Source organism: Corvus cornix, chromosome 1A (genome assembly GCF_000738735.6).
Source record: "Corvus cornix cornix isolate S_Up_H32 chromosome 1A, ASM73873v5, whole genome shotgun sequence".
NCBI classification, from domain to species: domain Eukaryota; kingdom Metazoa; phylum Chordata; class Aves; order Passeriformes; family Corvidae; genus Corvus; species Corvus cornix.
Genome location: NC_047057.1, coordinates 46489302 through 46517166, shown reverse-complemented (window position 1 = coordinate 46517166; position 27865 = coordinate 46489302). Strand labels below are relative to the sequence as shown.

The window sequence follows — 27865 nt, the reverse complement described above, 5'->3', positions numbered from 1 at the left end:
GCAAAACTGGAGCTACAAAGTCAGTTTGTTCTCAATAGGTTGTCTTTATTCTTTGTCGTACAGGATTGTGGAAGCCACTGTGTAAATCAAAGAGTTGATTAAGTACAGAGATTTCCAGGAAAAAGAAGTAGTTTTCAACTAGTGCTGATGTTTACACTTCATGCAATATACCTGAAATATTTAAACAGGTGAAAAGGAAAGTGAGAAAGACAAGCCAAACATCTGACTGTGAGTGCCTGGAAAAGCACTGTGGCATGTATGTCACTTGAACTGGTAAGGATTGATATATTGGGTTAGTGGAAACAGTTAAATTTAGAAAAGAAAGAAAGGGGTTTTTTAAATGCAAAAGCTTGTCCAGATGTTTTTAAGCCATTTCTTTCAGGGTATTAAATAATGCTCAAATGTCCATTGAAGTCAAACTTCCACTGAACTAAATCAGTGCAGTCTGTTTGGGGATACAAAATGATCCTGCTAAACCGAGCTGTGGCTTGTCACTTGTGACAGCTGTGACACATCTGCAACAGTAAAAAAATAGCAGCTACACTCACCAGATGGGCAACTGAGCTCTCATGGGCCAGTTGGCTATTTCCCAAACTGTTGGGATGTTTGTAGCTCTTTGTCATAACAACATTTTCTTCCTTTATGTTCCTCTTAATGACAGGAAAGTTACCCTTCATCATTACTGGAAAAGTGATGCTGCTTCTAAGCAAATGTTACTGTTTCTAGAATAATACATTGTCTGATCTTCTCTTTTCTCCATCAGATTATACTTACACAGATTCTTACATTAAATCCTTTCATAATATGGTTTCCTCTATTGGACATCCTGTAGCAACTATATGAATACTACATTATTGGAGAGGGAGGAAGAAGCTGTTTGCTTTACACATAGGCAAAGCAGTGGCCCTCATTCTTTTGTAAATTGTGGTGGATGTTGCAAAATAGTTTGACAGCAGCTGGTCCTGCTATTGTGATAGACTGATGAGAACATTTGACCCAAGCTCCTGCCAATTAAATCTGCAAATGCTGACTATAACCTGCAAGAAATAAGGTATTTTCTTATACCTATTATGCCTAAATATCAGTAGTGAAATAAGCAAGTCCAGTCTAAACTGAAGTTTTGAATTTTAAAAAAATATTCTTCTCTGACTTAACACAATAAAGTGACAAGATTTTTTTGGAGTAGCTGATTAATAAATTGATGTTTTATAAAGCAGGGTTGAGCTGTACCATAAAACTACCCCTTTCATTAAATTATCTGCTCATACCAATTAAAAGTCTTCACTGTAGTCAAATTAGGCATGTATCCATTCAACTCACTTTCCTTCTTATTTATATACAGTTGCAGATTGGATTTTGCTGAGTAGAAGAGAAACAAGAGACATGAACAGAGAATTAGCTAACTTCCCAATATACTTGTTTGTAGGGAAGATGAATCATCCATGGATTCAAATGAATGTACAAGTGTAATTGCTCTCATGCTATTCAATTGTGCTTCAGTATAACAGCAAAATGCATCTGAGAAATGTTCAAATCTCATGTGCATCACAGTGGCTGCATATGGTACATGAGATCAGTAACACTGAAACATCACAAAGCACAGCCTAGGCTAGACAAGATAGCTTTCACTTGAGTTTAATCAGGCAGTAGTCATAATGAGAGACAAATTAAATCACAGCTTACTGAAATTATCCATTCTGAAAAGAGTATTAATGCCACAATGAGTGTCTGAGTTGCAGGTAACTGTTTGAGATGATACAGCATGCTCCACTGGCTGATTCTAAAAATGGTAGAAAAAGGCTAAAGCCACTTTATACTGTCAAATATATACCAATGGCAGAGGAGAATTACTTTTATACATAGGTACCCTGTTAACTCTCAAATGGTACAGTGCTTCATTCACAGCAAGAACAAGACTGAGGCATTGAAAAGTTACAGATCCAGAACTAAAGACTTTACTCCTGTAAGTTAGCTTGGTCACCTAAATGAGGACTCTTGGTGTCGAGACCAGGAGCTCTATCAGTATAATACTAGAAAAATATATTCAAATTACTTCACAATAATGAATTGAGTGAGAATTCTAATCAAAACAGGGCTAAGATTTCCTTTCATAAGGATTAATAGTATTGCATCACTAACGATGATTTTGTATTCAAAATTATTTCATGCCAGCACAAAATCTTTGGAGGGGGAGAAATTTTACAAATATCCATTTCATTGTCTTATCCATACTCTGTGGACTGCACATATAAAGATATCTGTCAATCAATTTGTAGGAACTGTTGAAGCAATCCTATGTCACCTCTACTACATGTTCCTCTTCCCCTTGTTGAGTGGCCATTAGTAATTAATTACAGCCTACTGTCATAAATCTGCTTTTCCCTCTGCTCTGATCTTTTAGCATGAGCTTGTGGTTTGGCATGGATTAAGCAGTTCAAATGCCACCCTACAGGAATCCTTAAAAGGCAAAGCAGGGCTGCTCACTACAGACTGTGACACCACTGGAGACCCAGGGATTACACTGTGGATACACCATCTGATATCACTTGTCCTTTCTCTGTTTAAATGAGGGAACTCCTTGCTCCTACAGTCAGTCCTACAGCTTGCATCAGGCAGGAGCCCTGCCAGGACTGGTCATCTAACTGTCACAGAAACTCTCCCAAGGTGATACAATGGCTGGGAGAGGATCTAGGATCACTTATCCCAGTTCCATTGCCGTTAGCCCTCTTACACACCATTACGAGGGAACTATCACCCCTCAAATCTAGTCATGTGGCCAGATGTTACATAATTGAATACGACAATAAATATGGATACTTGATGATTTGGGGCAGCTAGGCAGAAGGAGTCATGGGAATAGCTGCTATACAAATCTTACAGTTTCGAGTATTAAGACAAATCTTGAAAATTTCCATTTTCATAATGGTAAGAAGTCTGTTCCTCCATGTCTTGAGTTACTTGCTTTTGCTTCCTCCATTCCCTTCTCTGTACTTCACTATTTTGATTGGTAGCACCGTATGTTTTCTTTGGACTTACAAAAGTTTCATTGTTCATCTCTGTTTCTTCAGCCAGTTCGTCCTGATCAATTATGCCACATTTCTCTTCGCTGAGGTTTTCGGGGTCAGCCCACTCCTGCTTCTCCCCAGAAGCAAAGATAGCGTAGAATATCACACCACTGTAGTGCACCAGGGCTGCGATCAGAAAGACGTTCTGCCATTCTTCACGGGTCTGAAAGAATGGTGCAGGTCTCATTAAATTTCCAGTAATAAGAAATACTACTCTCTGAATTAGCATAGATTAGCATATATTGAGGAATGACCATGATCACTGTTTGATTCTTGATGCTGAAGACTGAACAATTTATAAGAATCATTGAAAAGACTTTTTTTATTTTTATAACTACAGCAAATATAATAAAACTTGGGTTTCTTTGTTGGGATCTTTCCTCACAGTGAAGTTTCTCTCTTGCACGTGAAATATTAATGGAGTTGGAAATGCAGGGATTTCTCTAACTACATAAATACTATTGTAGATCAATGATTGCTTAGGAACCCTGCCATGGGGGTATGGATGCATTGTAGAGGAGTTTTCCAAGTCATATAAGCATTGCACAGTTATATGGAGATATTGCAGAGACTCAGGCTCAGGTGGTATAAAACAAAACCTCCCTGCACAGATATTTCGTTTATAATAGCTGAGAATCAGGCCAAGGCAGTATTAAAAAGTGCATGTTTAAGACAGAGACCAATGATGAAATGGAATCCCCAGGAATCTTTGAAATGCATTAACTTTCGTTGCATTACCTAACCCTTTTCCTAGAAAACATGGAGAAATATTACCTTATGTTTTGTCATTGCACCAACAATGAGTGGGCACACCATTCCCGACAGCGTCCCCACACCGTTGGAGATGCCCATCAGAATGCTGGCATAACGAGGGGCTATGTCCAAGTGATTCACATTGAATCCTACAAAAAATGAGAGACAATGGTCAGCTATACAGCACTGCACTACCAGGCCAACAGGGCTTTCTACAGCCATTCTGGCTGAAGCAGCCTGAAAAGGGTATCAACGTTCCTATTACACCTCTGAAGATTATGTTGTACAGAAAATAAAGTTTAGTTTGGCTCTATTTAAAGTGTCTGTACTTTCCATTTTCTCATACTGAAGCAGTGCACTTGGAAAATATTTTTAATTAAGGAAACAATGCCTCAAAGTAGTCTTCTTTTTACTTACACAGTAGAGTTTTTTCATTCATTTATTTCAGTGGTTTAAGTAGCAGTTTAACAACATGATAAAAAAATAGAATATAAACCAGTAGGAAAAATAAGTACCCTTACTGTAGTGTGTCTTCTGAGTACATATTTTATTAAGAAATAAAAACAAATGCTAAATATCAGCTCAGATAATTACCATTCCTTAGGTAATGAAAATTAGTCATATTAACTGTAGTTGATCACAAGAAGTGACAATGAATTCCAAGTGCATGGTAATAAACTAAGTAAGAAGTAGACTACTGGGAAAATCCTGCAATAAAAATTGATTGATAGAAATGGCCAGCTATGAAAGGACCTGTAACTGAGCAGCAAAACCACTTCCCATCTGCAGAATCCTGAAACAAATGAGGATCAGTAGTTATTTTGCTGGTCAATTTTGTTCAATAGACCCATGTTATTGGCAGTCTTCTTGGAAGATCTTCAATCTTCATAACAAAATCTTCACTCTTTGTAACAAAAGGGGTTTTTTTCAGTCATGCTGGTACTCATAGTGCTACAAAGCAGCCCGAGACTACAAAACGTGGGTGATACCCATGAAAGAAACAACTCTTCTGGAGAAGGGCTGGATGTAGGATGCAACAGAGGGAGGGCTAACACAGAAAGCAGAAACCAGATGCTAGGGCTGGGGGCAGGATTGCAATTGATAGCCCTTGTGCAACTATTCATTGCAGAGTAATTCTCTCTCTCTCTCTCTCTCTCTCTCGATCCCTCTTTCCCTCCTTCTCTCCCTCTCTCTCTCTCTCGTTTTAGAGACACAGCTTAAACAGGATGAAAAGGTGACAGACACTGTAAAAGTATATTAGAAAATAACAGCAGAAAGCTGATGTAAACTGGCGTCAACAAAGAGCAGGTTCTTCTTAAATCTTCATGTCCCATGTGCAACACATGTCATAGATACTGAAGTAAATTATTTCTGATATGGGAAGAAATACAGAACACCCCATAAGTAGCCACATTAAGAGCAAACATAATAGAAATGATGACATTAAAAACAGTCAGGATAATAACATCACTTTTGTCATGAATAGTAAAAGCAGGAATAAGATTAACTCTTACCTGAAATTGCAAAGCCGCTGAAGCCTACTGCTAACACCAGAAAGGAAATTGCCACACCTTTTGTGTGAGAATAGCCAACCACCAAAAGCAAGGTTGCTTCCATCCCGAAGCCTTCAAATGAAACACATGAGAATGAATTACATTTAAATTATTGTTGGTCAGGAAAATACTAGTAAGCACTATCCAGAATAGCAGCTTAAAATCAGAGAAAATTCTTTTGTATCTTTTAGCTATTCTTGAACATACTTGGGAGCTTTGTGCATTTGCAGAAATACTTGTGTATTTGCTGTTTGAGAATATACTATTTTTTTCTCCTCATTCACTGCTGTATAAATGACCCAAGCAGTTGGTGAAGTCAATTCACTGAGCAATAGAGGAAAAAACCAAGAATGTGACTCTGTGCAAAAGGCAGAAAAAATCACAAACACACAAACATTATAGAGAAAGGAGAAAAATGCCTTTGATTTCTCATGGTTGTAGTGATGCAAGATATCCTTGGTAAATAGAGCAAAAGAGAGTTTTACATGCAAGTGTGCGAGCAACACAGCAGGACATCCCTGAGCATGAGGGTCTATTTGATCATACCACTCTATTGCCCATTCAATTATTAACCAGGCTTCTTGTCTCCTCCCTTTTTAAAAGCATGCTCATATAAGTAAGGATTTATGTCATGAGGCATCAGCTCTGCTTTTAGCACTTCAGATTAACCAGCTGTAAATGCAATCTTGACGTCTCTTGTTACAATTAAACATGGACTAAACTATGATGCTTGGATCAACTGCAGCAAACAATTGAATGTCATATTTTCAGAATCCAGTAGTACCTCCACAGTTCATGACCTTCCTTACAGTGGTAGTGGTTAAGATCTTCCTGCTCCGTAAGAAGTCAGCTAATTGCCCTCCGATGGGCACAATGATCGTCATGACCATGTGAGGAACTGCTGACAAAAGGCCAACCTGCAATTAGACAAATGAGTGCTTACTATCATTTCCTCTTCAAGATTTAGGGGCAAGAGAACAGGAACCATAACATTTCTTCACCTCTTTTCTTCTGCATTAGACGCTTTATCTGATTAGAGCAGATGCTCAAAACTGGGTGAGGGAAGAAACATCTCTTTGTGGTCCAGGAGGAGAAACCAGAGCACAGGTGAGAATTTCACCTTAGAAATGCCATGCAATATCCCTAGTACTCATGGTTACTCTAAAGAGCTGCACTGAAGACTTTATATTAAATTCTGCCATAGACATCACAAAGGCCTGTCTGATGTGTCCTGATATTGGAGTGCTCTATCTTGGTTTTCAACTGCTTTTATATATTTTTGTTATTTATGTTCTCAAGAAGCTCCTTCCTGAATAACAGATCTATCCCTGTTACCTGCCTCTGTGTAAAGGAAGGAAGAACCTGCACATTTGCATACGGACTGAAGATCATACAGCATAAAACTTGACACTATTATATAATTATAAATTATTAAATAAGCTTATATGTAAAGAAATGGATTTATTTTTATTCTTGTGGGATTACAGCCTACAAACTGATGGTCATCTTCTTTTCATTTTCACAGAAACCCATAATCCCAGAATGGCTGAGGTTGGAAGGAGCTTCCTTCTGCTCAAGCTGGATCACCTAGAGAAGGTTGCCCAGAAATGTGTCCATACAGCTTCTGTATATCTCTGAGGATGGAGATTCCACACCATTCTGGGGAACCTGTTATAGTATACAGTCATTCTAATAGTAAAAAAGTGTTTCCTCATGTTCAGAATGAACCTCCCGTGTTTCAGTTTGTGCCCAAGGCACCACTGAAAAGAGCCTATTTTCATCTCCTTTACACTGTCCCTTCAGATATTTGTACATATGGATGAGAACCCTGCTGAGCCTTCTCTTCTCCAGGCTAAACAGTCCCAGCTCTCTCAGCCTTTCCTCATAGGAGAAATATTTCCATTCCTTACTCACTTTCATGGCCATTTATTGGACTCTGTCCAGTATGTCCATGTCTCTCTTTTACTGTGGAGCTCAGAACTGGACACAGTACTTGAGGTGTGCCCTCACCAGTGCTGTGTAGAGGGGAAAGATCACCTCCTTTTACCTGCTGGCCTTTGCATAACACAGCCCAGGGCACCATTAGTCTTTAGTGCAAGGACACACTGGTGGCTCATGTCCAGCCTGGTGTCCAGCAGGACCCCCAGTTCTTTTCTGCTAAGCTGCTTTCCAGATGGGCAAATCCCAACACATACCAGTGCATGGGCTTGCTCCTCCCCAGGTGCAGAACTCTACACTTTCCCTTGTTTACACATTTCCTTATGAGGCTCCTGTCAGCCCACTTCTCCAGCCTGCCAGGGTTCCTCTGTACAGCAGCACAACCCTGTAGTGTATCAGCCACTGCTGCTAGTTTTGTGCCATCTGCAAACCTGCTGAGGGTACACTCTGCTGCATCATCCAGGTCATTAATGAAGATGTCAAACAGGACCAGACTCAGTACGACCCCTGAGGTAGAGCTTTAGTGATCAGTATGTCATCTTCGAGAAGCTTTTCTGTGAAGCAGTACTTTAGTGAGAATTTTGAGTTTACTTTCTGGGGTGTGCAACCTCATTACATTGACAGTGGGTTTTACACTGGTTTTAAATTAGTGAGGTTCACAGAGATGCAACTCTAGCATTAATGAAAAGCAGCCCAGAATAAACACACGTCATTTTTTTTAATATTCATCTCCATGCTGACTTGGTCATTTAGAGTGCCATTGCTGCCATGCCATAACCACTGCTACTCTTGCAGAACCTGGGCACACAGTGCTCCCAGAATAAATAATGATGTTCTTTGTTACCGGCCTTAGACTTGCTTGAAAATAATTACCACGTAACAAGTATGTATGCTAAAGGAAAGGGGTTTTAAAACTTTTCTGAAAAAATTATCCTGTATTCCTCATTCATGCTCCAAAGAGGGAGCACAACTATTTGGATTTGAATGAAATGGCAGTGGCAGGGAATATAAATCTATAAAAAATTTTATCTTCATTGCTAATGAAAAGTCACAAAAATCAAGAAGAGGATAAAAATTACCTGGTGAAATGCTAAACAGTCAACACCAAACAAAATGTGCATTTCTATTTACTTACTTTGTGGTTTTTCATGGTAAGTGGTGGCTTTTAATCAACTGTTTCCCAAAATTACTTCTCCATTCTTCCCTTTTTCTAATAATTTGATGCCCACATACTTTTATTTCTATTAGGGCAGAAGAAGTACGTCATCCCAAATACTTGGAATAACCTACTGTAATGGTTCCAGGTCTATCTGGTTTCTCCTCAAACAACTAAACTGTAGCACTAAGTGCCACGTTCAGTTATTTCTTGAACATCTCCAGGGATGATGTTCACCTCCTCTCTGGGCAGACCATTCCAATATTTAACCACCCTTTCAGTGAAGAAATTCTTCCTGATCTTCAACCTAAACCTCCCCTGGTGCGTCTCCTAGGATGAGGTCTGAAGGTCACTGCTTCATCTCAGACATTTACCTTGCTTATTGCAAATCCAAAGACTTCTTCAAAGTAAGCAGGCTGACTTATAAGGAGCAAATAGAAGGTCCAGCTTCTGCAGAAGTTTGCCACAATGATTGCGTAAACTGGCATTGAAGTGAAAAATCTCTTCCAGGGAGTACTAAATTTCTAGGGGGAAAATACCACAAAATTGGGTACACAGAGGCAACATAAAAAACCAGTATCTTTTATTATCAAACCTGTTTGGTACATTCTTACACCAAGGATAACTCAGAATGCAAGTGAAATATATCTCTTGAATTAATGGCAAAAAACAGGTAGAGAAATTTTCTTAGAACAGTTAGGATTTTTAAGATGAATACTGCACTACTATTGCCCTGCTTACTGAAATTACATGAGGTCTTCTGGAATCCTGCTATTGGGATAACAGCATCAGTAAAAGAATCAAAGGAAACTAGAGAAAAACTTGTGCTATTCCCCACTTCTTGAAATGATGCAGTTTGAGACATTCTATTGAAAGGAGTGTGAAAAAAGGGTTGTCCAAGCTAAGAGACATGCAGGGGCACAGCAACAAGCAGCTACCTGCTTCAACCTAATTAATTTAATTCAGAAAAAAAAGGGTCTGTCGTACAGAATTTAATTTCTGTAACTTGCTTTTTGGCATTTTCAATTAATATTTTTGCTCCAATACTCCACAGAGCAGGAAACATACTTCAGAGACCTATTGATTTGTAATAGAATTCCAATCAGAAGATGAAATCTGTAGCTATGGCAGTACACATTGATATTCTCCTTTTTTTTGAAAAAAATGTTAATTGTGTTCTACAGGCCACTGTATGCCTGTGGCTGTGTGTGTACCCATGAAGGTGGTACTAGTTTCCTCTGCAGTAAAACCACCGTACTGCAAGGAAAATCCATGATCTAGAACAAGTGTGTGTGTCTCCAGCCAAGACCTGAGTGACTTCAGCCAAATTTCAGAAGCATGCCCAAAAGGACAGTCTGGTATTTTACACTCCTAGCAAGGCTGTTGCCCAAAACATGTAGAGGAAAGAACTGGAGTTACTTTGTTCCAGGATGTTCAAAACAGAAAGCTAAGAATGAACGGTTTATCAAGAAACACCTTTGTTTTTCACTACTAGCAAAAAAAGTTACCTAAGGGAATGGAGGGAAGTTTGATGGGAAAATAGGTTTTAACTCAAAGTTTCCAGGATATTCTCAGAGAGAGGATGAGAAGTCTTAAAGCACCTGAGCTGCTGTGAGAGTGAGCAGGGCAGAAACTCTCCTTAAGCTATTAGATTTGCAATCATCCCTAACAGGAGTTCAAAAGGCAGATGGATAATTTAACATCTGCAGTCAGATTCTTATTTAGCTAAATCCATTAATATTTTTTAGAACAAACATGACAGTTACTCAAGAGCAGGAGACCAGAATATGTGGTGCCCTGCCAACCCATCCCTTCCCTCCCTAGCTCAGAGAAGCTCTGTAAGCCAAGAACTTAAACAACATTACGTGTTTTCCTGTGCTCATCCTGTCCAGCTGCAAGAGCCTGATTCTGTAATTTTCATGAAAGCAAAAGCCCCTAGTTCCACCACTCTTATACAGCTAACAGTATCCATCCAGTCATATGCTCACCTTGTGCAAAGTGCTCACAGATGACAACAAGAAAAGCCCTTTTTTTACTTACACTTGCATTAGCAAGGCTGGCTCCTTCTCCTATACTTGTTTCTATATATATCCTTTCTTCATTGGTTATTGTTGGATGCGCAGCAGGGCTCTCATAGGCATGAAGCAGCCAAAACACGTACCAGACAATCCCAAACATTCCTGAAGGGGCAGGAAAAGCAACTTCATTTTAAAAGCCAAGGAAGCTGCACTTCAGTATCTGCAAGCCTTGAAGTTTGTTTCAAGTGCCAGTTAAACCAAACCTGCATAGAAATTATGCCCGGGGAAGTAACAGAATATGGCAACTAACTCTGTGTGTATTGTATGCCTGCTTGCAAAGCATTTGAGTATTTTGTCTCTTTTATTGCGTTATGCATGGGGCAAAGAAAAGGCAGGGTGAAAGCTCTCTGTAGAAGCTGGGAAAGGAAAAAGCAGACAGGCCATAATGTGGTCGCAATCTGCATGAAGGGACTCCACCATAAGATGGCAATGGCAAATCTTGTGGTGTGTCCTGAATCTCCAGAGATGACAGAGAAAACCCATCTTAACTGAGCTGCTGATGTGCAAGGCTGGGTTGGAGCCACCTCTGCCACACTGTGAGGGGAAGAATGAGGCACCACAGATCAGCCACAAGGCCATACCTATGGGACCACTTTGTAAAGATGCTTTATTAAAGATGGGCAGCATGGGGAGGATTTCTCAGGGCAGAAGTTTTCAGGTCCATTTGGCTCCCCATCAGCAGCATTTCCTGTAGCATTCGCTGTTAGCATGCACTCCCACTTGTGAGGCAGGTCTCACACAAGTGTTTGTGCTGCAGAGGAACTTTCGCAACCACATCCAATCCTGTCACTGGGTGACCATGAGCTGCAGCCTGGTCATTGCAATTTTACAACATTTTGTAACAGATGATTATGAAATAAAAACTCTTAGAATCTGCAATAAGTAGAGAATTAATTGGAGTACCCATTTACAACCTCTTCATTTATCACAACAACTTTGATCCATCCTTGTTAGACCGGTTTTAGTAAAAAACTGGCAGTACTGATCTAGTGGCAGAGGTCCTTCATGTTAAACAACTCACCATAAATATAAAAGACTGATGACCATCCTATATACTGTACCAGCACACCTGCCAGGGGCATGGCCACCACTGCACCTGCATAAGACCCTGAAGAGAAAACAGATTAGTAAAATATGTCAGCTATGATAGGTGTGCCCAGCTTTCAGAGCAGATGATCCAGACAGGTGTTCATGAGAGCAGAACTGGAGGGATATGTTCGGCTGATTTGTTATGAACATGGAGAATGGGATGGAAGCTCCAAAGTTTTGACTGGGGTGACAGGAAGCATTGACCCCTCATGGGTCACCAGTCTCATTTTGCAGAGCTGTGCCCTGTAGGTAAACAGGATTTGCAAATCCAAGACTGATGACAAACCACCACAGAGGCATAAGCTATATGTGTGCACTTGAGTGGGAAATCCCACCTGGAACTGTGGTGTATGAGGTGGGTTTTGGAGAAGCTAATGGCCGAAGTTTCAGAAGCCTTCGTGGGGTTCGGGAATCCTGATGACTGCAGATATGTTGGGAGGCTCTTGTCATGGCCCCAGACCCATACCCACACAAGCACTGGTAGCAGAGGTGGTGTTCAAACCAACCCTGAGTCTGTGAAACCATGTTTAATTCATAGCAACACCATAAACAAACAGCTGGAATAAATAGGCAAATGTTGACATGGGGATAAAAAAGGATAAAAACATGGTCTGTGCCAAGGTTTCTGATTGGGAAATACATAACACTGGTGAAATATATTTCTTAGTGTCTTGTGTAAAGAGATGAGTATATAAGTGCAATCTAGACATCAGGTTTCAGTGCAAGACAGTGACAGTGGCTTTTCATGTGAAGAGTGTTGCCCTGAATTATTCTAGGAAATGAGCTATTTGTGGTTTTGAGAGTAGTACAGAGTTTTGTTAATAAACATTTGTTAATGTTGTACTCATTTGTAAATACTTCTCTGCAATGATTCAGAGTGATCCTTCTCCCTCATCTTCATGTAATTCATTTTTCCTATAGCAATTGAAAAGCTCTAGGCCAGAATGTAGATAGAAGAGCCAAGAACCTGCTTAACCTGCAGTTTCCTAATTTTTTCATTGCTCCTATGCACCTTTCAAGTGCAAGGGTCAGTGATCTGTAGCCACTAAAATGGGTGTCAAGCTGAAGGATGAATCTTTCTCTAGAGATCCCATGCTAGGAGTTTCAAGGAGACAACATTGAGGGTGGGGAGAGGCTTTTCTTTGGATCTGTTCTTCTGCAGAAAGTAAACACCTAAATAATCACTAAAACCTGAAGTCATCTGTAGTAAAAATAAAATTCCCATCATATGAAAACATTTTCCACTTGCTTCACTCCTCCTTTTATCCTTTATCTTGTTTTTAGTGCTGTATTTTCCCCAGCCATACAACTCCACTGCTCATGGACAAAATTTTTTTCCTGTGACTTTTACATTTTCTACTGAACATTTTCTCCTCCAGACATTCATCTTCAGCTGTCAGCATTGGAAAGGGACTCAGAGAAGAGAGCAAAGTACATGTCTGATCATAACTCAAAACAGAATGAAGCAGAACAGCTACTGGCAAGAAGTTACAACACCTCCACTGCAGTATATTGAGCAGCCAGCCTAAAGTACTGAAGTGCTTTTAAGATATTTTTTAAGTGTGTGTTTGTTTAGGAGCATCCATTGAGTATGTATAATAAATGTAATCCCTAAGGATGAAGCAAATTAAAAAACACAATATAATTTCACTCATGTGAATCTCTAGACTCAGTTTATTATGAGAGCCATTCTAAGTGTTGGTTTAAAATGATAAAATGATGACATATTAAACAAAAAAGGACTCACAAGTTCCTAAGCATAGGGTACAAGCTGATTGTAGCAAAGGGCAGAGGGTTTGCACATCTCTTTCAAATAATGAAATTAATAAAACAAATCTAACAGGAATATGTGCTTCCATAAACCATATAAGCCCATCAACTCACCACAGAATGACGTGGTAGCCAACCTGCTTCTCTCCAGCGGCGGAGCCCACTTACTCCACATCCCGTGGCAGGCTGGGTACGTGACACCCTGGCAGACATTTCACACATCACATGATTTGCTTTCACTGCATTCCACTTGAAGTAGTTGCTGATACTATCCCTACTGCCTAGCTGTTTGTCCTCATGGAACGATATAGGAAGGGTTAGCTAAGTCTGGAAGAGTTCTATTGTTTAAGTATGAAGATGTCAAATCAATCCGGATTATTTATTACTTGAATAGTAATATGTTCTGAGGTAAAAACAGTTTAGTAGGTCCAGTCAATGGCACAAGAAAACTAAAATGGCTCAAACTGCAGCACTAGAAACATGAATTTTTCTTTGCTTTTAAGTAAACTTAGGAATATAAATCAGTACAATTAAAAAATTATCATCTAAAAATGAGCAACAAGTAAAACCGTATGTCGATCAGAAACCCTAATCAAGAGATCTTACAACTTTTAAAACCAAATCTCAAAATCAAACTCTGTTTGGAAGGACCAAAATTGCGTGTGCTCCTACCTCCACCAAACCTTGAAGAATCCTTACAAACATTACACAGCCATAATGCACTCTTGCTGCAGAAGGGATGATCATGTTCAGTGTAGATGTTAGAAAGATAGCTGCCCCAAATACCCTATGGAGAAAAGTAACATGAAAGGGAATACAATTATTATCTATTTTTCAGAAGTGTTTTCATGTTCCATTTCGAAATATTTAAAAACTTACTTTAAAATATTTTGTTACAATTTTTTCTTTTTTTTTTTAAATAAGTATTTCAATTGTTTGCATTTCAGTCTCTGAAAACTTATTCACAGGAAATATATGTGACTTCATTTTTGTGTCTGGTCTTACTACTCACAGTAGGATTAATGATTGTGTTACAGCATGAAAAATTTACAGTCAGAGAACAACACTGTTTCATCTAAATTCTCTACACCTATTGACAGAAGCAACAGCCCATGCCTAGACAACTCATTATCTGAGTGACAAGAAAGCACTAAACAGATGAGCACAAAAGCAAAGAAGCTGAGTAGGCTGGCAGAGAGAAGTGACAAAGGAACTGATTTATATAGAGAACAGTCTGAAAATATGAACTAGAATACAAAGCCCACAGTCATATCTTGACATTTAGGAGACTGCTTTCAAAGCCAAGTAAACATTTAACTGAGAAATAAGTGTTACTTATCTCTCTGTTGTGATCCCTGAAGAGAAGACTTTCACCTTTTTCTTTCTTACCACTAATAGAAACATCAGGTCTGTTATCATAACACTATTGACTCAGGGAGCTACAGCAAACCATGTGAATTAGTAAGCATGTGAAAGAAGAAACTGTAACAAACAGAACATGTTTAATTATCCAAACAGCTGTCTCTAAAGATTGAGTTTCCAATCTCTGCTACTTCTTTTAATGCCAACTCTTAATATGCCTAGGTTGCAAATTCGTGATTTATACTGAATTAGAACCAGTCACTCTTCTGCTACTGTTTAAAGGGTCGAGTATTGTTTCCACAGAGGCAGCAGCTTTTCATCAGTTCCCTGACATTTATTCCAAAGAAGTTGGTCTCCATCTTGACGAGAAATATTCCTTTTTTTTTCAATTAATTCACATATTCTTCTGTCCTCTCTACCACGATCCCTGGGCAGCTGCCACTTTGGGATCAAAACAGACTCCTTCAGCTACAGACTCCTCTGCCCAGCAGAGTGCTCTTACTGAAAACTGATATCAAGAGGTGCCTCATGTTTCATGCATCCACCAAACAATGCTGAAATCACATTTAGATGCGTGTTTGAGGGTAAGCAGCAAGTTAAAGGGATGGTGTCATTAAATGGTTCATGAACTCTTTGGTGGAATGGAGATCTACATCAATTTGGATAAATATATAGAGTAAATTACATAGTGTTAGAGGGTTTTGGTGCAAACCATAAAGTACTCGATATTTTCAGCCATTATGAAATCCACTTGAATCCCACATTGGTATGGATAATTATGTGCATTAAAGAAGTGCCTGGGGTGGATCATCCAAAAATATGTTCAAGGTTGCACAATTTAAACAGGTGGCAAAAGAGTCTTTGCCTAAATCTGTAAGGTCAGTAATAGGATAGAATCTCATTTCCAAAGTGCAGCTGGGACAAAAGAAAGTTTTTGTCTTTCTGGGGCTGGTGGGTGCATTGGCCACAGAACCCCTGGTTTCCTGCCCTGTGTCTTAGCAAATAACCCCTCTGAAACTGAAACTTGGCACCACTGGTGAACCTACCTAAGCAGAAACTGGTTGGGTAAACAAGGAATAAAGGAAAAATATGGACTCAGTGAATCCTATTACTGCAAATAGAAATTCTGTCTGAGCTCAGCTATTTTTGTTCCTCAGCAAATTCTCCTCCTAAACCCAGTTATGATGGTCAAATCCATAATGTGATGTTGTGGCATTAGATTGAGTTGGAAACTCTCACAGGGATAAATACAGAGCTTTCTGTGCTTGTGCACAGCCTGTACTTAAGGAAGCACTCCGCTGACAGAATACATCAAGTTACAGTATAAACAAGGTTAATTTTACTATTCACAAGTAAATTAAGGAAACAAAAGCCAAACTAATAATATGCTGAATTATTCAGCCAACAGTGTGCACATCTGTGTTTTGGAGCCCTTCTGCTGCAAAAGCTGGTGGCAAGACTAGAAAGGCTGGAGAAGAAATTAAGCTTAGCTAATTTGATTTGTCTTACTCAGCAGATGGAAAAATATTCTGCCTAGGCACTGCTACGTGGTAGAGAAATGAATAATTGAGGATGCTAACAGTGCTGAAGAAGCAGTGAACACTGAACTCTGAGTAACTTTTGGTTATGCACAGGAGAGAGTTGGGACTGAAAAATCTGAGCAATTCTGTGGGATGACTCTGCTCTGGAGCAATTTTCACAAGGGGATATGGGTGGGAAGAACATTCAGGCATTCTTGTAACCCCTATAGCTCTTTGAGAATGCAGAAAATAAAGTACTTTGATTTGGGGCAAAGTACAATATATAACTGGTCTTAAGGACCTTTTCCAATTCTGACAGAATTTGTAGATGTCACATCTTGTTTGCAGAGAATGAAGTTAGTACCAGCCATCTGGGTTTTTTTAGCTGAAGATCCCAAATACCCTTAATGTGCACATCTCATGAGTTCATTCACAACTAGCTGTCTTCAGACAACCTCCCTCTCTCTTGTGATCATGTTCAAAGTTCTGAAGACCTTTTGAAGCAAAGTACAAAGCCAAAGTTAACATTGACAAAGTTAGCTACTTTTCTTATTCACATTTTCAGAAGCAGTTGAATTTAAAAAAAAAAAAAATTGGCTGGCAAACACATTGATCACAAAAAAAAAAAATCTGTACAGATTCTCAGAGTTCACCAAGCAGAAATCAGGAGGATCTACTAGAAGTTCTATGCAATCTTAATTACAGTCAGTACTGTATCCAGCCATGGCAAGGATATTTGTGTGCATGAGGATGGATTTGTGACTTCAGAACATAAATATTTCTGTAATTCCTTTATGCTCAGCTTCAGTTCACAGGGAATTTTTAAAGGAGAAAGGTCAAACTCTGATGGAAAACTGGTGTTAAGTTGAGCTAAAAAGCATTAAGGCAACTTCTTAAAGACAAATGCTTCAACCATGGTTGGAAGCATTAGGTGTGATTTTCCTAGAACTCTCCAGAATACATTATTGTTTAGAGAAGAAATGTGTAAATATTTGAGATGAACAAGTTAAATTGAAAGAGTCAGCAACAGACCCATAATGGAAGTCTTGTCCCAGTTTTTGATTACAGACATAAATACTGAATGTTCAGTTTCAGATGTGCATTTCTCAAACACTTTAATTCACTATTTTAGTAATCATCATTTACACAGTGTAAAACAGTTGTCAGGCTCTAAAGCTTAATTCTTTTGGTTATTGTTTTCTTACCTGTTAGCAGCCAATTTGTTTGAGATGAACCCTCCTGGAATTTGTGTCACAATGTAACCCCAGAAAAAAGAGCCATGAATGAGTCCTACAGTCTCTGGATCCCAGTTGAATTGGGCTGTCTGTAAAGGAAATGGGACACGTGCTGCCAGTGAAGCATACTCACTGAAGGTAACTATTGCTTAGAAGTCACACAGAAGTCACCCCATGCTCCAAATCAAGCCCCTTTACACTGGCTGCTCAGGGTTGCTGAGCTTGAAAGGCAAAGCTAAGGCAAAAGGATGTTCAATTCCCATGTGAGATTACTGCTTTTGCTCTTAGCTGTCAGTCGAGTGCAGGGGGAAAGGTTTCAGCCATAAAGTAGCTAATGCTGGACCTTCAACTTTGCCACTTACCACTGCTTCCCCCTGGGCTCCTTAATCTTGAAGCCTTTGTTTTCAAGACTGGTCAGAGTTATAAGAAGGACCTGATGCCTTTCAATGGACATATCCATTCTTCCAAGATTATCAAGGTTGCTTAAGTCCTTTGGGTTGATTCACTTCCTGGTCAGATTTATTCATGATTCTCCCTGTCAGGGCCAAACTCTGACCATCTACTGTCAGCATTAAACGGCATGGGAGCAGAAAAGAGCTGGGGGCAAGGATATCTGGAGACAAAGCAATCTGAAAATGAAACTAGGTAACACTAGCCACTGATTAGTGTATCTTTTATCAGAAGTGATGCCAGTTGTAGGGCTGGATTTGGATACATAAGGACAGCCACAGGCTGGTCATAGGTCGTTCCTAGTCAAAAATCCCTGCAGCCACGAGAAATGCTTTTACCATGTACTTCATCTTTGAATACCATGCAGTTTCAGTGTTCCCAAATTTCTTCCTGAACAAGGACTTTTCTATTTTCTGATGACATTTTTTTACATACATTTCTGAGAAGATGGATAGCCGAAGTCCAGGGCAAAACATAGAGAAAATAAAGCAAAGAGAGGGAGATCCAAGGTGCCTTTCTGCCCTCCATTCTGGGCCTGAATCAGTATACACACTATTTTAAGGTCAGTGTTAACTTTTTCTCCATGAGCCCTCAGCTCTGAAGAATGCTTTTGGAGCAATAAGAAACCACAATGCTGTGCTTTATGACTGTTTTCATGCTAATCACATGTCTGGGAAAGGTGGCTAAGCATTCTGTGAGGAAGCAGCACAGATGTCTTTTAAACTCAGAATTAAAACTGTCACTAAAATACCACAGAGAATTGGCAACTATAGTGATAAGCCTTAACATCTCTTTTTTCAATATTACTTTCTGCATGTAAAAAGAACAGTTTTCCCACTACATTGATTTTTTTACTCACAAAGAAGCAAACTGAAAAACAGCTTATTGTTTGACCTGCAGGGAGATGCCATTAACTGACCAGACATGTTTACAGAGGGCTAAAGGGTTTCCCTCCCCATAAATATGCATTTTTATGTGTCCCACTTTCTTGTGCTGAAACACTTCTGTTTAAACATCTAATTTTCTACTAGCATTTTCCAGCTGAGTTTCTAGGTAGTGTTAATTTCTAAAGGCAGAAACACCATGAGATATGGAAAAAGTTCCTGATTGAGGAGGTTCTCATGCCCAGACCCTATGAGTTTAGATTTGTGGAAGGAATTTATTCCCATTTCCTGAAATTACCTCTTCTGAGCTTCCCAACCTATGCAGGCACATAGTTTCTCTTGCTTAAGTACAGAACCTGGAAGTCCCAGCAGGACCACAGGGAGAAGGGATTGGACTGAATAAACACAAATTCAGCAGGAAGTCTAAACATGGCTCCTATGATTATGAGTCATGGAGACTGGCACACTTTTAACATTGGAAACTTACAATAGACATTTTCTGCACTCTCTAACAAAAGTTAAGATATCTAGGAGAAAAGCTGATGAATAATTGCACAGCATTTCACTCAAGAGTAAAGATTCCTGTGAATTCTTTAGGACAAAAACATTCAAAAGATATCCAAAAATAAGTCAACAAGTAGAGCAAATGTAGAGATTCAAGTTCATAAAATCCATAAAGGGACACTCGACATCACAGCTAAATACAGAGGCAGGATGGGCAATGCTGAGGTATGGATTGAACCTGCTTGGGTGCATTGATAAAGCTGTGTAGGATCTTCTGTGGACCACATGCCATCTACTGCAAATTTGAAAATAGCTTGGCAACTAGCTCTTAATAGCTCCAGAGAGCAATCCACATTGTCAAAAACCTGATGCCTTATTGCCAGTGACTGTTTTAAGATCTTGAAAACTATCCACTGATATGAATAGAGTGGCTGCAGCCCTACACAAAATAATTGATGATTCCTTCTGTAGTGTAATCAGAGCACATTTCCCTGAGAGATAGTAAAAAGCAAAAGCTTCTGCCACCACAGCAAAATCTGTCTACAACTGACAGATCAGGGACCTGGTAGACATGCAAACTAATTTAGTTTTCATTTCTGGTACTTACATCCTCTCTATGACAGTGCAAATCCTCAGATCTTACAGATTTTTAATATGACTTCATCACATAAATAGGAACTAAGTGCCTGCACATCTATGTGCATCAAGACTGGTGTGTCTCCCTCCTCCAGTTTTTTAATCTATCTATATGTAGGACTTTGCTGTGTGGCGCTTGGATGATTTTGCAACGGGATCTGCTCAGAAGAGTGAAAGGAAGCTGTTTTCTTACCTGCAGCTCTGGCTTTCCATCGATATAGACAGTGTTATTGTTGACCATTTCCACGATGGCCACGCCCAGGTTGCACCTGATGCCGAAGGAGATGCAGAAGCCCAGGCCGCTCATGATGGCGATGATGTAGCGCTTGGGCAGGCCGCAGCAGTAGCACTCGCACCGCGCCGGCCGGCGGCTGCTCGCCAGCACGGGCCGCCCCTCTGCTGTCAGCTCAAGGGGCTCCTCCTCCACGTTGGTGCCATCAATCTTCCTAAATGGATGAAGAAAGAAGAAGTGAAGATGCCCTCTTGTCTCAGTAAAATTTGCTGAAACATGGATGGACAGTTCCATGCTCTGGTCACCTGCTAATTCCTGTTGTGAGGCACTTGTCTCCTGGTAGTGAGGTGAGTTAATGATGGGCAGGCTGTGAAAGGTTAGCAGAGACTACACTTTTTCCTGAATGACCTCTTGAAATTTGCACATCTGAGCCATCTAGCCAGACAGCCAGCTGCAAAAATGTTCAAAGGCTGCTCATGAGCATAACTATGAGACCTAACTGGAGGTCTGTTGTGATGAATTCCATTGATTCTTAGGAAAATTTACACACGGTTAAATTAACCATAATTTCTAACTGGATCTACTAAGCAGAGCTGCCAGTAGGTTTCAAGAAGAGGGCAAATACAACACAAAGCATGGTTTCACTCAGCCCCAAATTTGTTTTCTCCTGTGAGACAAAAATCAGGGCTGTATTGCAGAGGAAAAACATCTCTGGCATCAGAGCCCCTACTAAAGATGTAAAAGAGACAGGCCCAAGTCTTTCTTTAGCAGAGGCATTTGAAGTCATGTGTTCGTTGCCTCTTCTCTGAAATACGCTGTGACTGCAAGGACTTCATTTGCTCCAAAGCAAACCCCTGCAAATCCTACTGTGGAACATGTTGCCCTTTGTGTAAAATACTCACTATGAAATTAGATCTGAAGGCAGACAGGGACTTTCTGGGCAGTTGATTCACAATTCCTCAGCAGCAGAGGCTGAAGGGCTTTGCCTGGGATCAAATTTGGTGTGGCAACTGCAGAGCAGCTGGGAAGAACTGGGAGGGAAGATGCCACAGATGGGGCTTGAATAGGAGCAAATGGCACCCAGTCATATCAGCCTGTGAGAAGTTGCCCATCAGCTACCACCAACTAACACAGGAGTGCAGCTCCTCAGGCTTTGCATATCCAGCCTTTCCTTTTCCTACAGGCAATCTAGCTGAGAGATTCATATTAAACAAAATGGCACTTCCCTGCAATCTGGAATTGCATGACAGTGCAATTAAAAATTAATTTGGCCTCTCAGTCTGATTAACATCAGGCTGCAGGACCAGGCAAAGTCTCTGGTAGAAAAGGTGAGGTAAGAAAGAACTAGACACACCCACCAGACCAGAGCTAGATAATTCCTTTCCGAACATCACCTTCCCATGCATTTTTTTTAAATGCAGAGTATGGTTTTTCTGACATGCTGAAACACTTAAGGACATGGCTAGCTGTGATTACATGGTTAGCCCACTGAACACCATCCATGAGCTTAAGGTTAAGCCTTTACTAAGAGAGGCCCTTACCAGCAGCCTTTCAGTTTTGGCATCACTCTGAAGCAGTGAGCTCAGGATCCAGCTGTTTTTGTGTCTGCAATGCAGTTAAATGGAGTACTGTGAAAATCTAAAGGAAGCCCAGCTTGCCATGCTTGATGAAATTATTTCATTCACTTTTTTCTGATAAGGAATAAATTACTTCCTTCTTTCACACATCTGGCTGAGTGTACTTAAAATCCGATGCACTTCAGTTTTCTGTATGAAAATCTACTGTAAATTCTGACACAGCATACATGGATGGGCTACATCTGACTGGGTTGGGTTTTTTGGGACAGTGTTGGTTTAATCACAACTTTCTCCAGTTGCTGTAAGTCTAATGTACTACCCATAATGTAACAGACAGTACTCTACACTAGAGAGTTTGCAGATATAGGTGGTAAGTATGGCTTCTTGTGCACTTAAATATATCTTTCCAAGATAAAGTTTAATGAGCTTAAAAAGCTCATCATTTTTAGGCTTTAGAGAGAACTAGTGCATCATTTACTATATTTCTCCTTTTAACATCACTACATAAACCCATTATTCACCCATAGTCTCAGCAAAAAGAAAATAAGCATGCTAAAGTCCATCAGCTCACATTTTCAAGAAACACTAGAATCACAGTGTTTTGGGCCAGAAGGGAACTCCGGGGATTATTTTATTTAATTCCTTTCTCAAACCTGTGCTCACTGCTAAGTTAGATCCTCAGCTCATTGTCAGACTGGAGCAAAGACTTTCCATTAAAGCAAGGTAACACAGAGAACGTGATCTTACTGTGGTGTTATTGGGGGTGATTGAGACCTTATGATTCATCTGCAGGGAAACAGCATTTGTTAGTGAAATGGGAGCACAGAGACTAATTCAGTCAGGCACTTTAAAAGGAAGACAGATATATTCCATGCATGTATATTCCATTCCGTGTCTTAATAGAGGCAGGTGTAAACAGAATGAGATATCAAAAATAAAGACCTCAGGAACTGAAAAAACAATTCAATAATTCTTTTTTAGAACTGTTGTCAGTTATTAACAAGCGTTATTAATAAGCCAAAAGAAATAATTTAATTGTTTTCTTCTAACATAATCTAAAATATCGATGAAATTACATCAATTAACAATTTTTCAAATTTTTTTGTACATTTCCCAGGCTCTATTTATAAGAGAAATGTTAGACTTTAGTGGGTGCATTTTTTTGGGCAGCTGGCAAAGATTAGACACTTCATGCAAAGCCAAAACATCTGGATGTTTTCAGCTGGCTGTCAATTCCGATAGGCATGAAAACATCCTTCTGCTCCAAATTCAGTGGACTAGGACTAGAACTATGGACCAATATTGTCTCTGCAGAGAAAGTAATTATTCTGCTAGTGCATTTCACTAAGTAAAAGAAGCAAGTTGAGGACCGATCCATGATCCCAAATCCACACAGTTTATTTCCTATCCCCAGAGATTAATGTTAATGCCTCTATACAAGGTTTGTCTTGGAGCAAACTATTTTTCAGTAGCAGTCCAAACCCACAGGTATTAGAGCAGTTCAGACATTCTCAGAGCCAGTGTCTGCCCTGGCTTTTTGGTTTTATTTTATATAAATACATAATGAAGATATGGAAACTCCATGAAATGATGAGAAATTTATCTTCCAATTGATCCATACATTTTGGTACTGTCAGTGAAAATTTTTATTTGTTGTAGACCAATGACTTGGAAGAAAACTACTTCAGGGTCAGTGCTCTCCTCTAATTTTCTGCCCCATGCAGGAGATGCAGGAGTGCCTTTTCCTGCACAGGAAATGTTCGGTCCTTAGATGTGTTTCTCCTTTTTTCAGCAAATGCACAACACTTGGCAAGTAAGAAGAGCTAAGTTACTTGAAGGTATCTGCATCCAGATTCTGTGCCCAAATGCCATAATAACTGTATGCAAAATTTCTCTTTTTTATTGAATACCTACTCTGGCATATACAGAATTTTGAAAAATTAAAGAAATTTTAAAAATGCCTATCAGTAGTAAATAAAATCCCTAGAGCACATATACATTCAGCACTCTGCATTTTAAGGGGGTTTTATCAGAGGAATTAGTTCTTTCTTAAAATGATAAATTAGGTGTACTAGAATTTAATTTCATTTGTTTAAAAACTCATCGATTCTACAGTAACAGGCAAATGTTAATATTTTTCATGTGTTAAAACACATTCTAGAATGGATTTCACCAGATGCTGCAGTCTTTCACAGGCAGCTGGAGCACAACCATACATAATATTCACACCCCACACCTACAAATCCAGTAATTACATTGATCCCTGCGTAACTTCAGAAACCTATACACTGATTATCAAAAAACATCATTAATCCAAGAGCAGATACAATCTCCTGAGATCCTATTTACTCTTCAGGGATTTGTCCAGGTGATAATTTTCCACACTAAATCCTGTGTTTGATGCATTGGTACCAAATCCCAGTAGAGACATGCAAACTTTCTTAGGTTACTCAGGGCATGGGACCTTTCTTGCTGGTTTCTGCATGGTATTTACATGAAACCCCTGGCAAGTCTCAGACACCAAGGGACTGCATGTCCCAGGTGCTGCACATCTTCTAAGATCTCACAAATTAAACAGCTGCCAACAACCTAAAGAAAGGATGGCTCTTGGGTCTCCCAGTTCAATCCCCCCTGCCTCCCTTCCAGGATCCAGACACCCTAAAGTCACCTCCTGTGAGCAGACTCTTTATTTTGCAGCACCCACCAAATAAGCACATCTGTGAGGAGGCAGTAAGATGCCTTATGCTGCTTGTGCTTTAGCACTTGAGCTGGGCTGTGGACAATTGCTATGGACCAGCTGCTCTTGCCAGGCATCAGCTTCTGGGTCAGCTCTGTTGTTTGCAAGACAGAGGATATGTGGCAGGAAGGCATAGACCAGTCACATTTACCAAAGCTAAAGAGTATTTTTCTACCCACTTTGCCAGTTTTGACATCAACACATTACAGTCAGTGAAATCACACTTGGAGCCCTAATCAAGGATGTGCATTAATACAATTCATCATCAACCAAATGCTAGAAGATAAACCAAATTCTTCGCTGATTTACACCACATTAAAACCAATTGGACTGGATGAAGAGTAAAGTCAAGGTAGAAGCTGGTATATAGGTACATGTACAATCATGTAAAAACACAAGTGTATGCTCTTATTTGTAGACTAAGCTGTAGAGAATGAAGTTCAAATTAAAAACATGCATGTTTCATTCATTTATGGAAACTTTCAAATATGACTGCATATTTCCTACAAGACTGCTCAAGTTGCAGCAATTCTTACTTAGATCTGACTGCAGACATACTAAAAAGATTTTATAGTTTGGATTATTTCCTCTGCTGATTGGTACATCTAAGGAAGGCTCTGGGATACTTACATTTAAAACAAAAAATAATTAAGTTCAGCAAACTTTCTTGTATCTCAAGTGATATTTGGGTTAATTTGATTCAGGAGCAGTGTTGCTGAAGCTGGTTGCCTCTACTATCAACTGTGTAGGAACCAGCATGACATCTTTGATACATGGCTACAAGAGGAGAGCAATCTGGATAATGTAAAGTGAGCCCAGTGTACTGCCACATCACGTATTCACTAGATACAAACCTTACATGGATTTGGTCAAATTGGCCAGCAGAGCCCACAGCAAAGAGAATTTGTCATTGAATAAATGACTTAAATCAATGTTCTAGAAGATAAACAGATTCCCTTGAATTGCTGTAGAGTATTGTAAAAGTCAAAACAGCAAAACATCAGGCTTCATCGGTAACACTGTAAATTAAAGAAAGTTAAGTTGAAACTGCATAGAGCACAGGTACTCTGTTCATGTGATACAGAAATAGAGTAACTGCAATCTATCAGTGTTTGTTATGAATCTTTCAGAAGTGTATATACTGTAGTATGATACGTGTAAATTCTTACACATTTTCTCATGATCAAAGGCTTATTTAGATACAGCAAGAACTATTTCTTTACTCAAAATAGCATTCCCAATAGAAGGCAAAGGGATGCACATGAAAGCAAGTACAATTCATTCACTAGAAACGCCTTCAGTTAAAATGTTGGCCTGATACACACAAAGATTTAAAACACCAACATCAAGCATGGAAGGAATGCCACTAACCCCTCTGGCTCTCACCTATTGATTACACAAATAAGTGTTGTCAGTAGCCATTACTAGCAGAGATATTCTTCTATTTAAATGACAAATATCTTTCCCTTTATGAAACTGGTCATTTGTTACATCAGATTTTAATTTCTCTAAAAATAAAAATCTTCCATTTCTTGGTTCATAAAATTGTCAGGTTAAGATGAAAATCTTTAATCTTTTTTCTGCTTTTGCTAGCAAACAGCTGCTTCTCTTTATTCTCTCTCTAATTTGCTAGTCTCAGTAAACACACACATACACATCTCTATTTAATACATTTTCTCTTACTAATTTGGAACAATTTTTTAAAAACCCCAAACCTGTAATTTAGGAACATTAAATATAATTTCAAGAGTGGCATCACTGGGAGCGTTAATTCCATTAAATTATTGCTTTTTCTCATGCGAACTAAACCACAGAATTATTCATATTTAATTATTTAAATTTTTTAAATTAAACACTTTTTCAAGCTCTTTTTAATATTAGAACATTATTTCATAATTTATTGTCACCTTTGTTGTTTACTATAAATATTCTATGATCTACAGTCCTATGCTGTTGTAACTGCTCCTTTTACACCTTCTGTCTTACAGCAAGGTGTCTCACTCCCTGAACTCGGATATTAATTTTGCAACTCTATATTCTGTTCTATGTTTATACCTTTTTTCTATACTGCATTTCTCTTAATAAATTGAATCAATGGACCTGTCTGGGAATATTCTGTTGGGTTTTACCTTCTCAGATTCCCCAGCGAGTCACTAATGGTGTTCTTCACCTCTTCCTTTCCTGGGTTAAAAAATCTTTCTTTCAGTGAACCGAGCCCTTTGAAAGGCATTTTGTCTTTCTTCTTCAATAAATCCCTTATGTTAACAAGCATTCACTTCTGCTGTCATATTTCCCAATGCCAGAGTCGGGAGCCTCCACCAGTCCCCTCGGTGACCTCTGCAACAACAACCAGTTGCTCAAGAAAGGAGGGGGTAAAAAATAATAAAAAATAAAAGTCAGATCTTGCAAAGCCAGAAGGGAGAAGCTGTGGAGCGAAGGCCCCTGAGAAGCACTCGGGGCCTCAGCTGGCCCGTGGAGCAGCTCTGCCGTGCCGGTCGGTACCTGTGCCGGGCAGATGTCCGGGGCTGCAGCTGGCGAGCTGCAGGTGCTGCTGAGGGCCAGCGTCCCTGGGCAGGACGTGCTGCCTGCTCCACAGGCAAACCTCAGGCTGGTTCGCTGGGGCTCATCCTCAGTGCATCCCTCCCTCCCTCCCTCCTTCCCTCCCTCCCCTGCCTCTTTCTCACCGAGATCCTGTGCAAGGTGGTGCTATAGTAACAGACACAATACCTGTCCTCAAGCCACTCCAGTTCACTAATAAGACCTCATCTATGGCACAGGCCAGAAGTTTATTAAATATTTACGAGTCCTTTCTGCAGGGAGGGAATTACTACAAGCTATAGTTCCCATTCGCTGTGTACCCTCCGCCCAGGGGAGGCCCCCTACCTCAGTGCACTTGCTGGTTTGAACCCAAAGCTGCCTTCCCATGTCTGGTCATTTATTATTGATGTTGCTGGGCCCTTGGGCAGACAGACATGGAGGTGCATTGGTGCGATGCTGTTTGAATATGCAATGGAAGACCAGCCATAAATTAAATCCATTGCATTTTTAAAACACAGAGCGGGTCAAAGAGGTGAAGCAGTCCAATTCGGTGTGACTTCATGACCACAACACACTTCTCCTAGCATGGCAGAAAGTACTTAATGAAAACTCTTGTGGAAATGCAGCCCACCACTCCACTGATCATGCCTACACATTGGCTGGAGTCAAAGGAAGAATTTCTGCTTTTGGCAAGGCCTCAGATATTGGATTTGGGATATGGACAACAAGCAAAAAAAAAAAAAGAAAAAACAAAACAAAACAAAACAAACAAAGAAAAACAACCAAAC

General features: G+C 39.7%; 1 protein-coding gene across 1 annotated transcript; it reads right to left on the bottom strand.

Annotated features, from left to right (window-relative positions):
- Window positions 1–24: 24 nt before the first annotated feature.
- SLC17A8 (solute carrier family 17 member 8) lies at window positions 25–27129 on the bottom strand. The gene is made up of 12 exons (XM_039571672.1): window positions 26669–27129; window positions 20187–20439; window positions 17490–17608; window positions 14075–14189; window positions 13517–13604; window positions 11565–11651; window positions 10506–10645; window positions 8840–8989; window positions 6156–6288; window positions 5333–5443; window positions 3840–3967; window positions 25–3228 (listed from the first exon to the last, which is right to left on the bottom strand). Exons 1-12 carry the CDS (start codon window positions 26809–26811, stop codon window positions 2890–2892), a joined length of 1806 nt encoding a protein of 601 aa, XP_039427606.1. The 5' UTR covers window positions 26812–27129; the 3' UTR covers window positions 25–2889.
- Window positions 27130–27865: the final 736 nt, after the last annotated feature.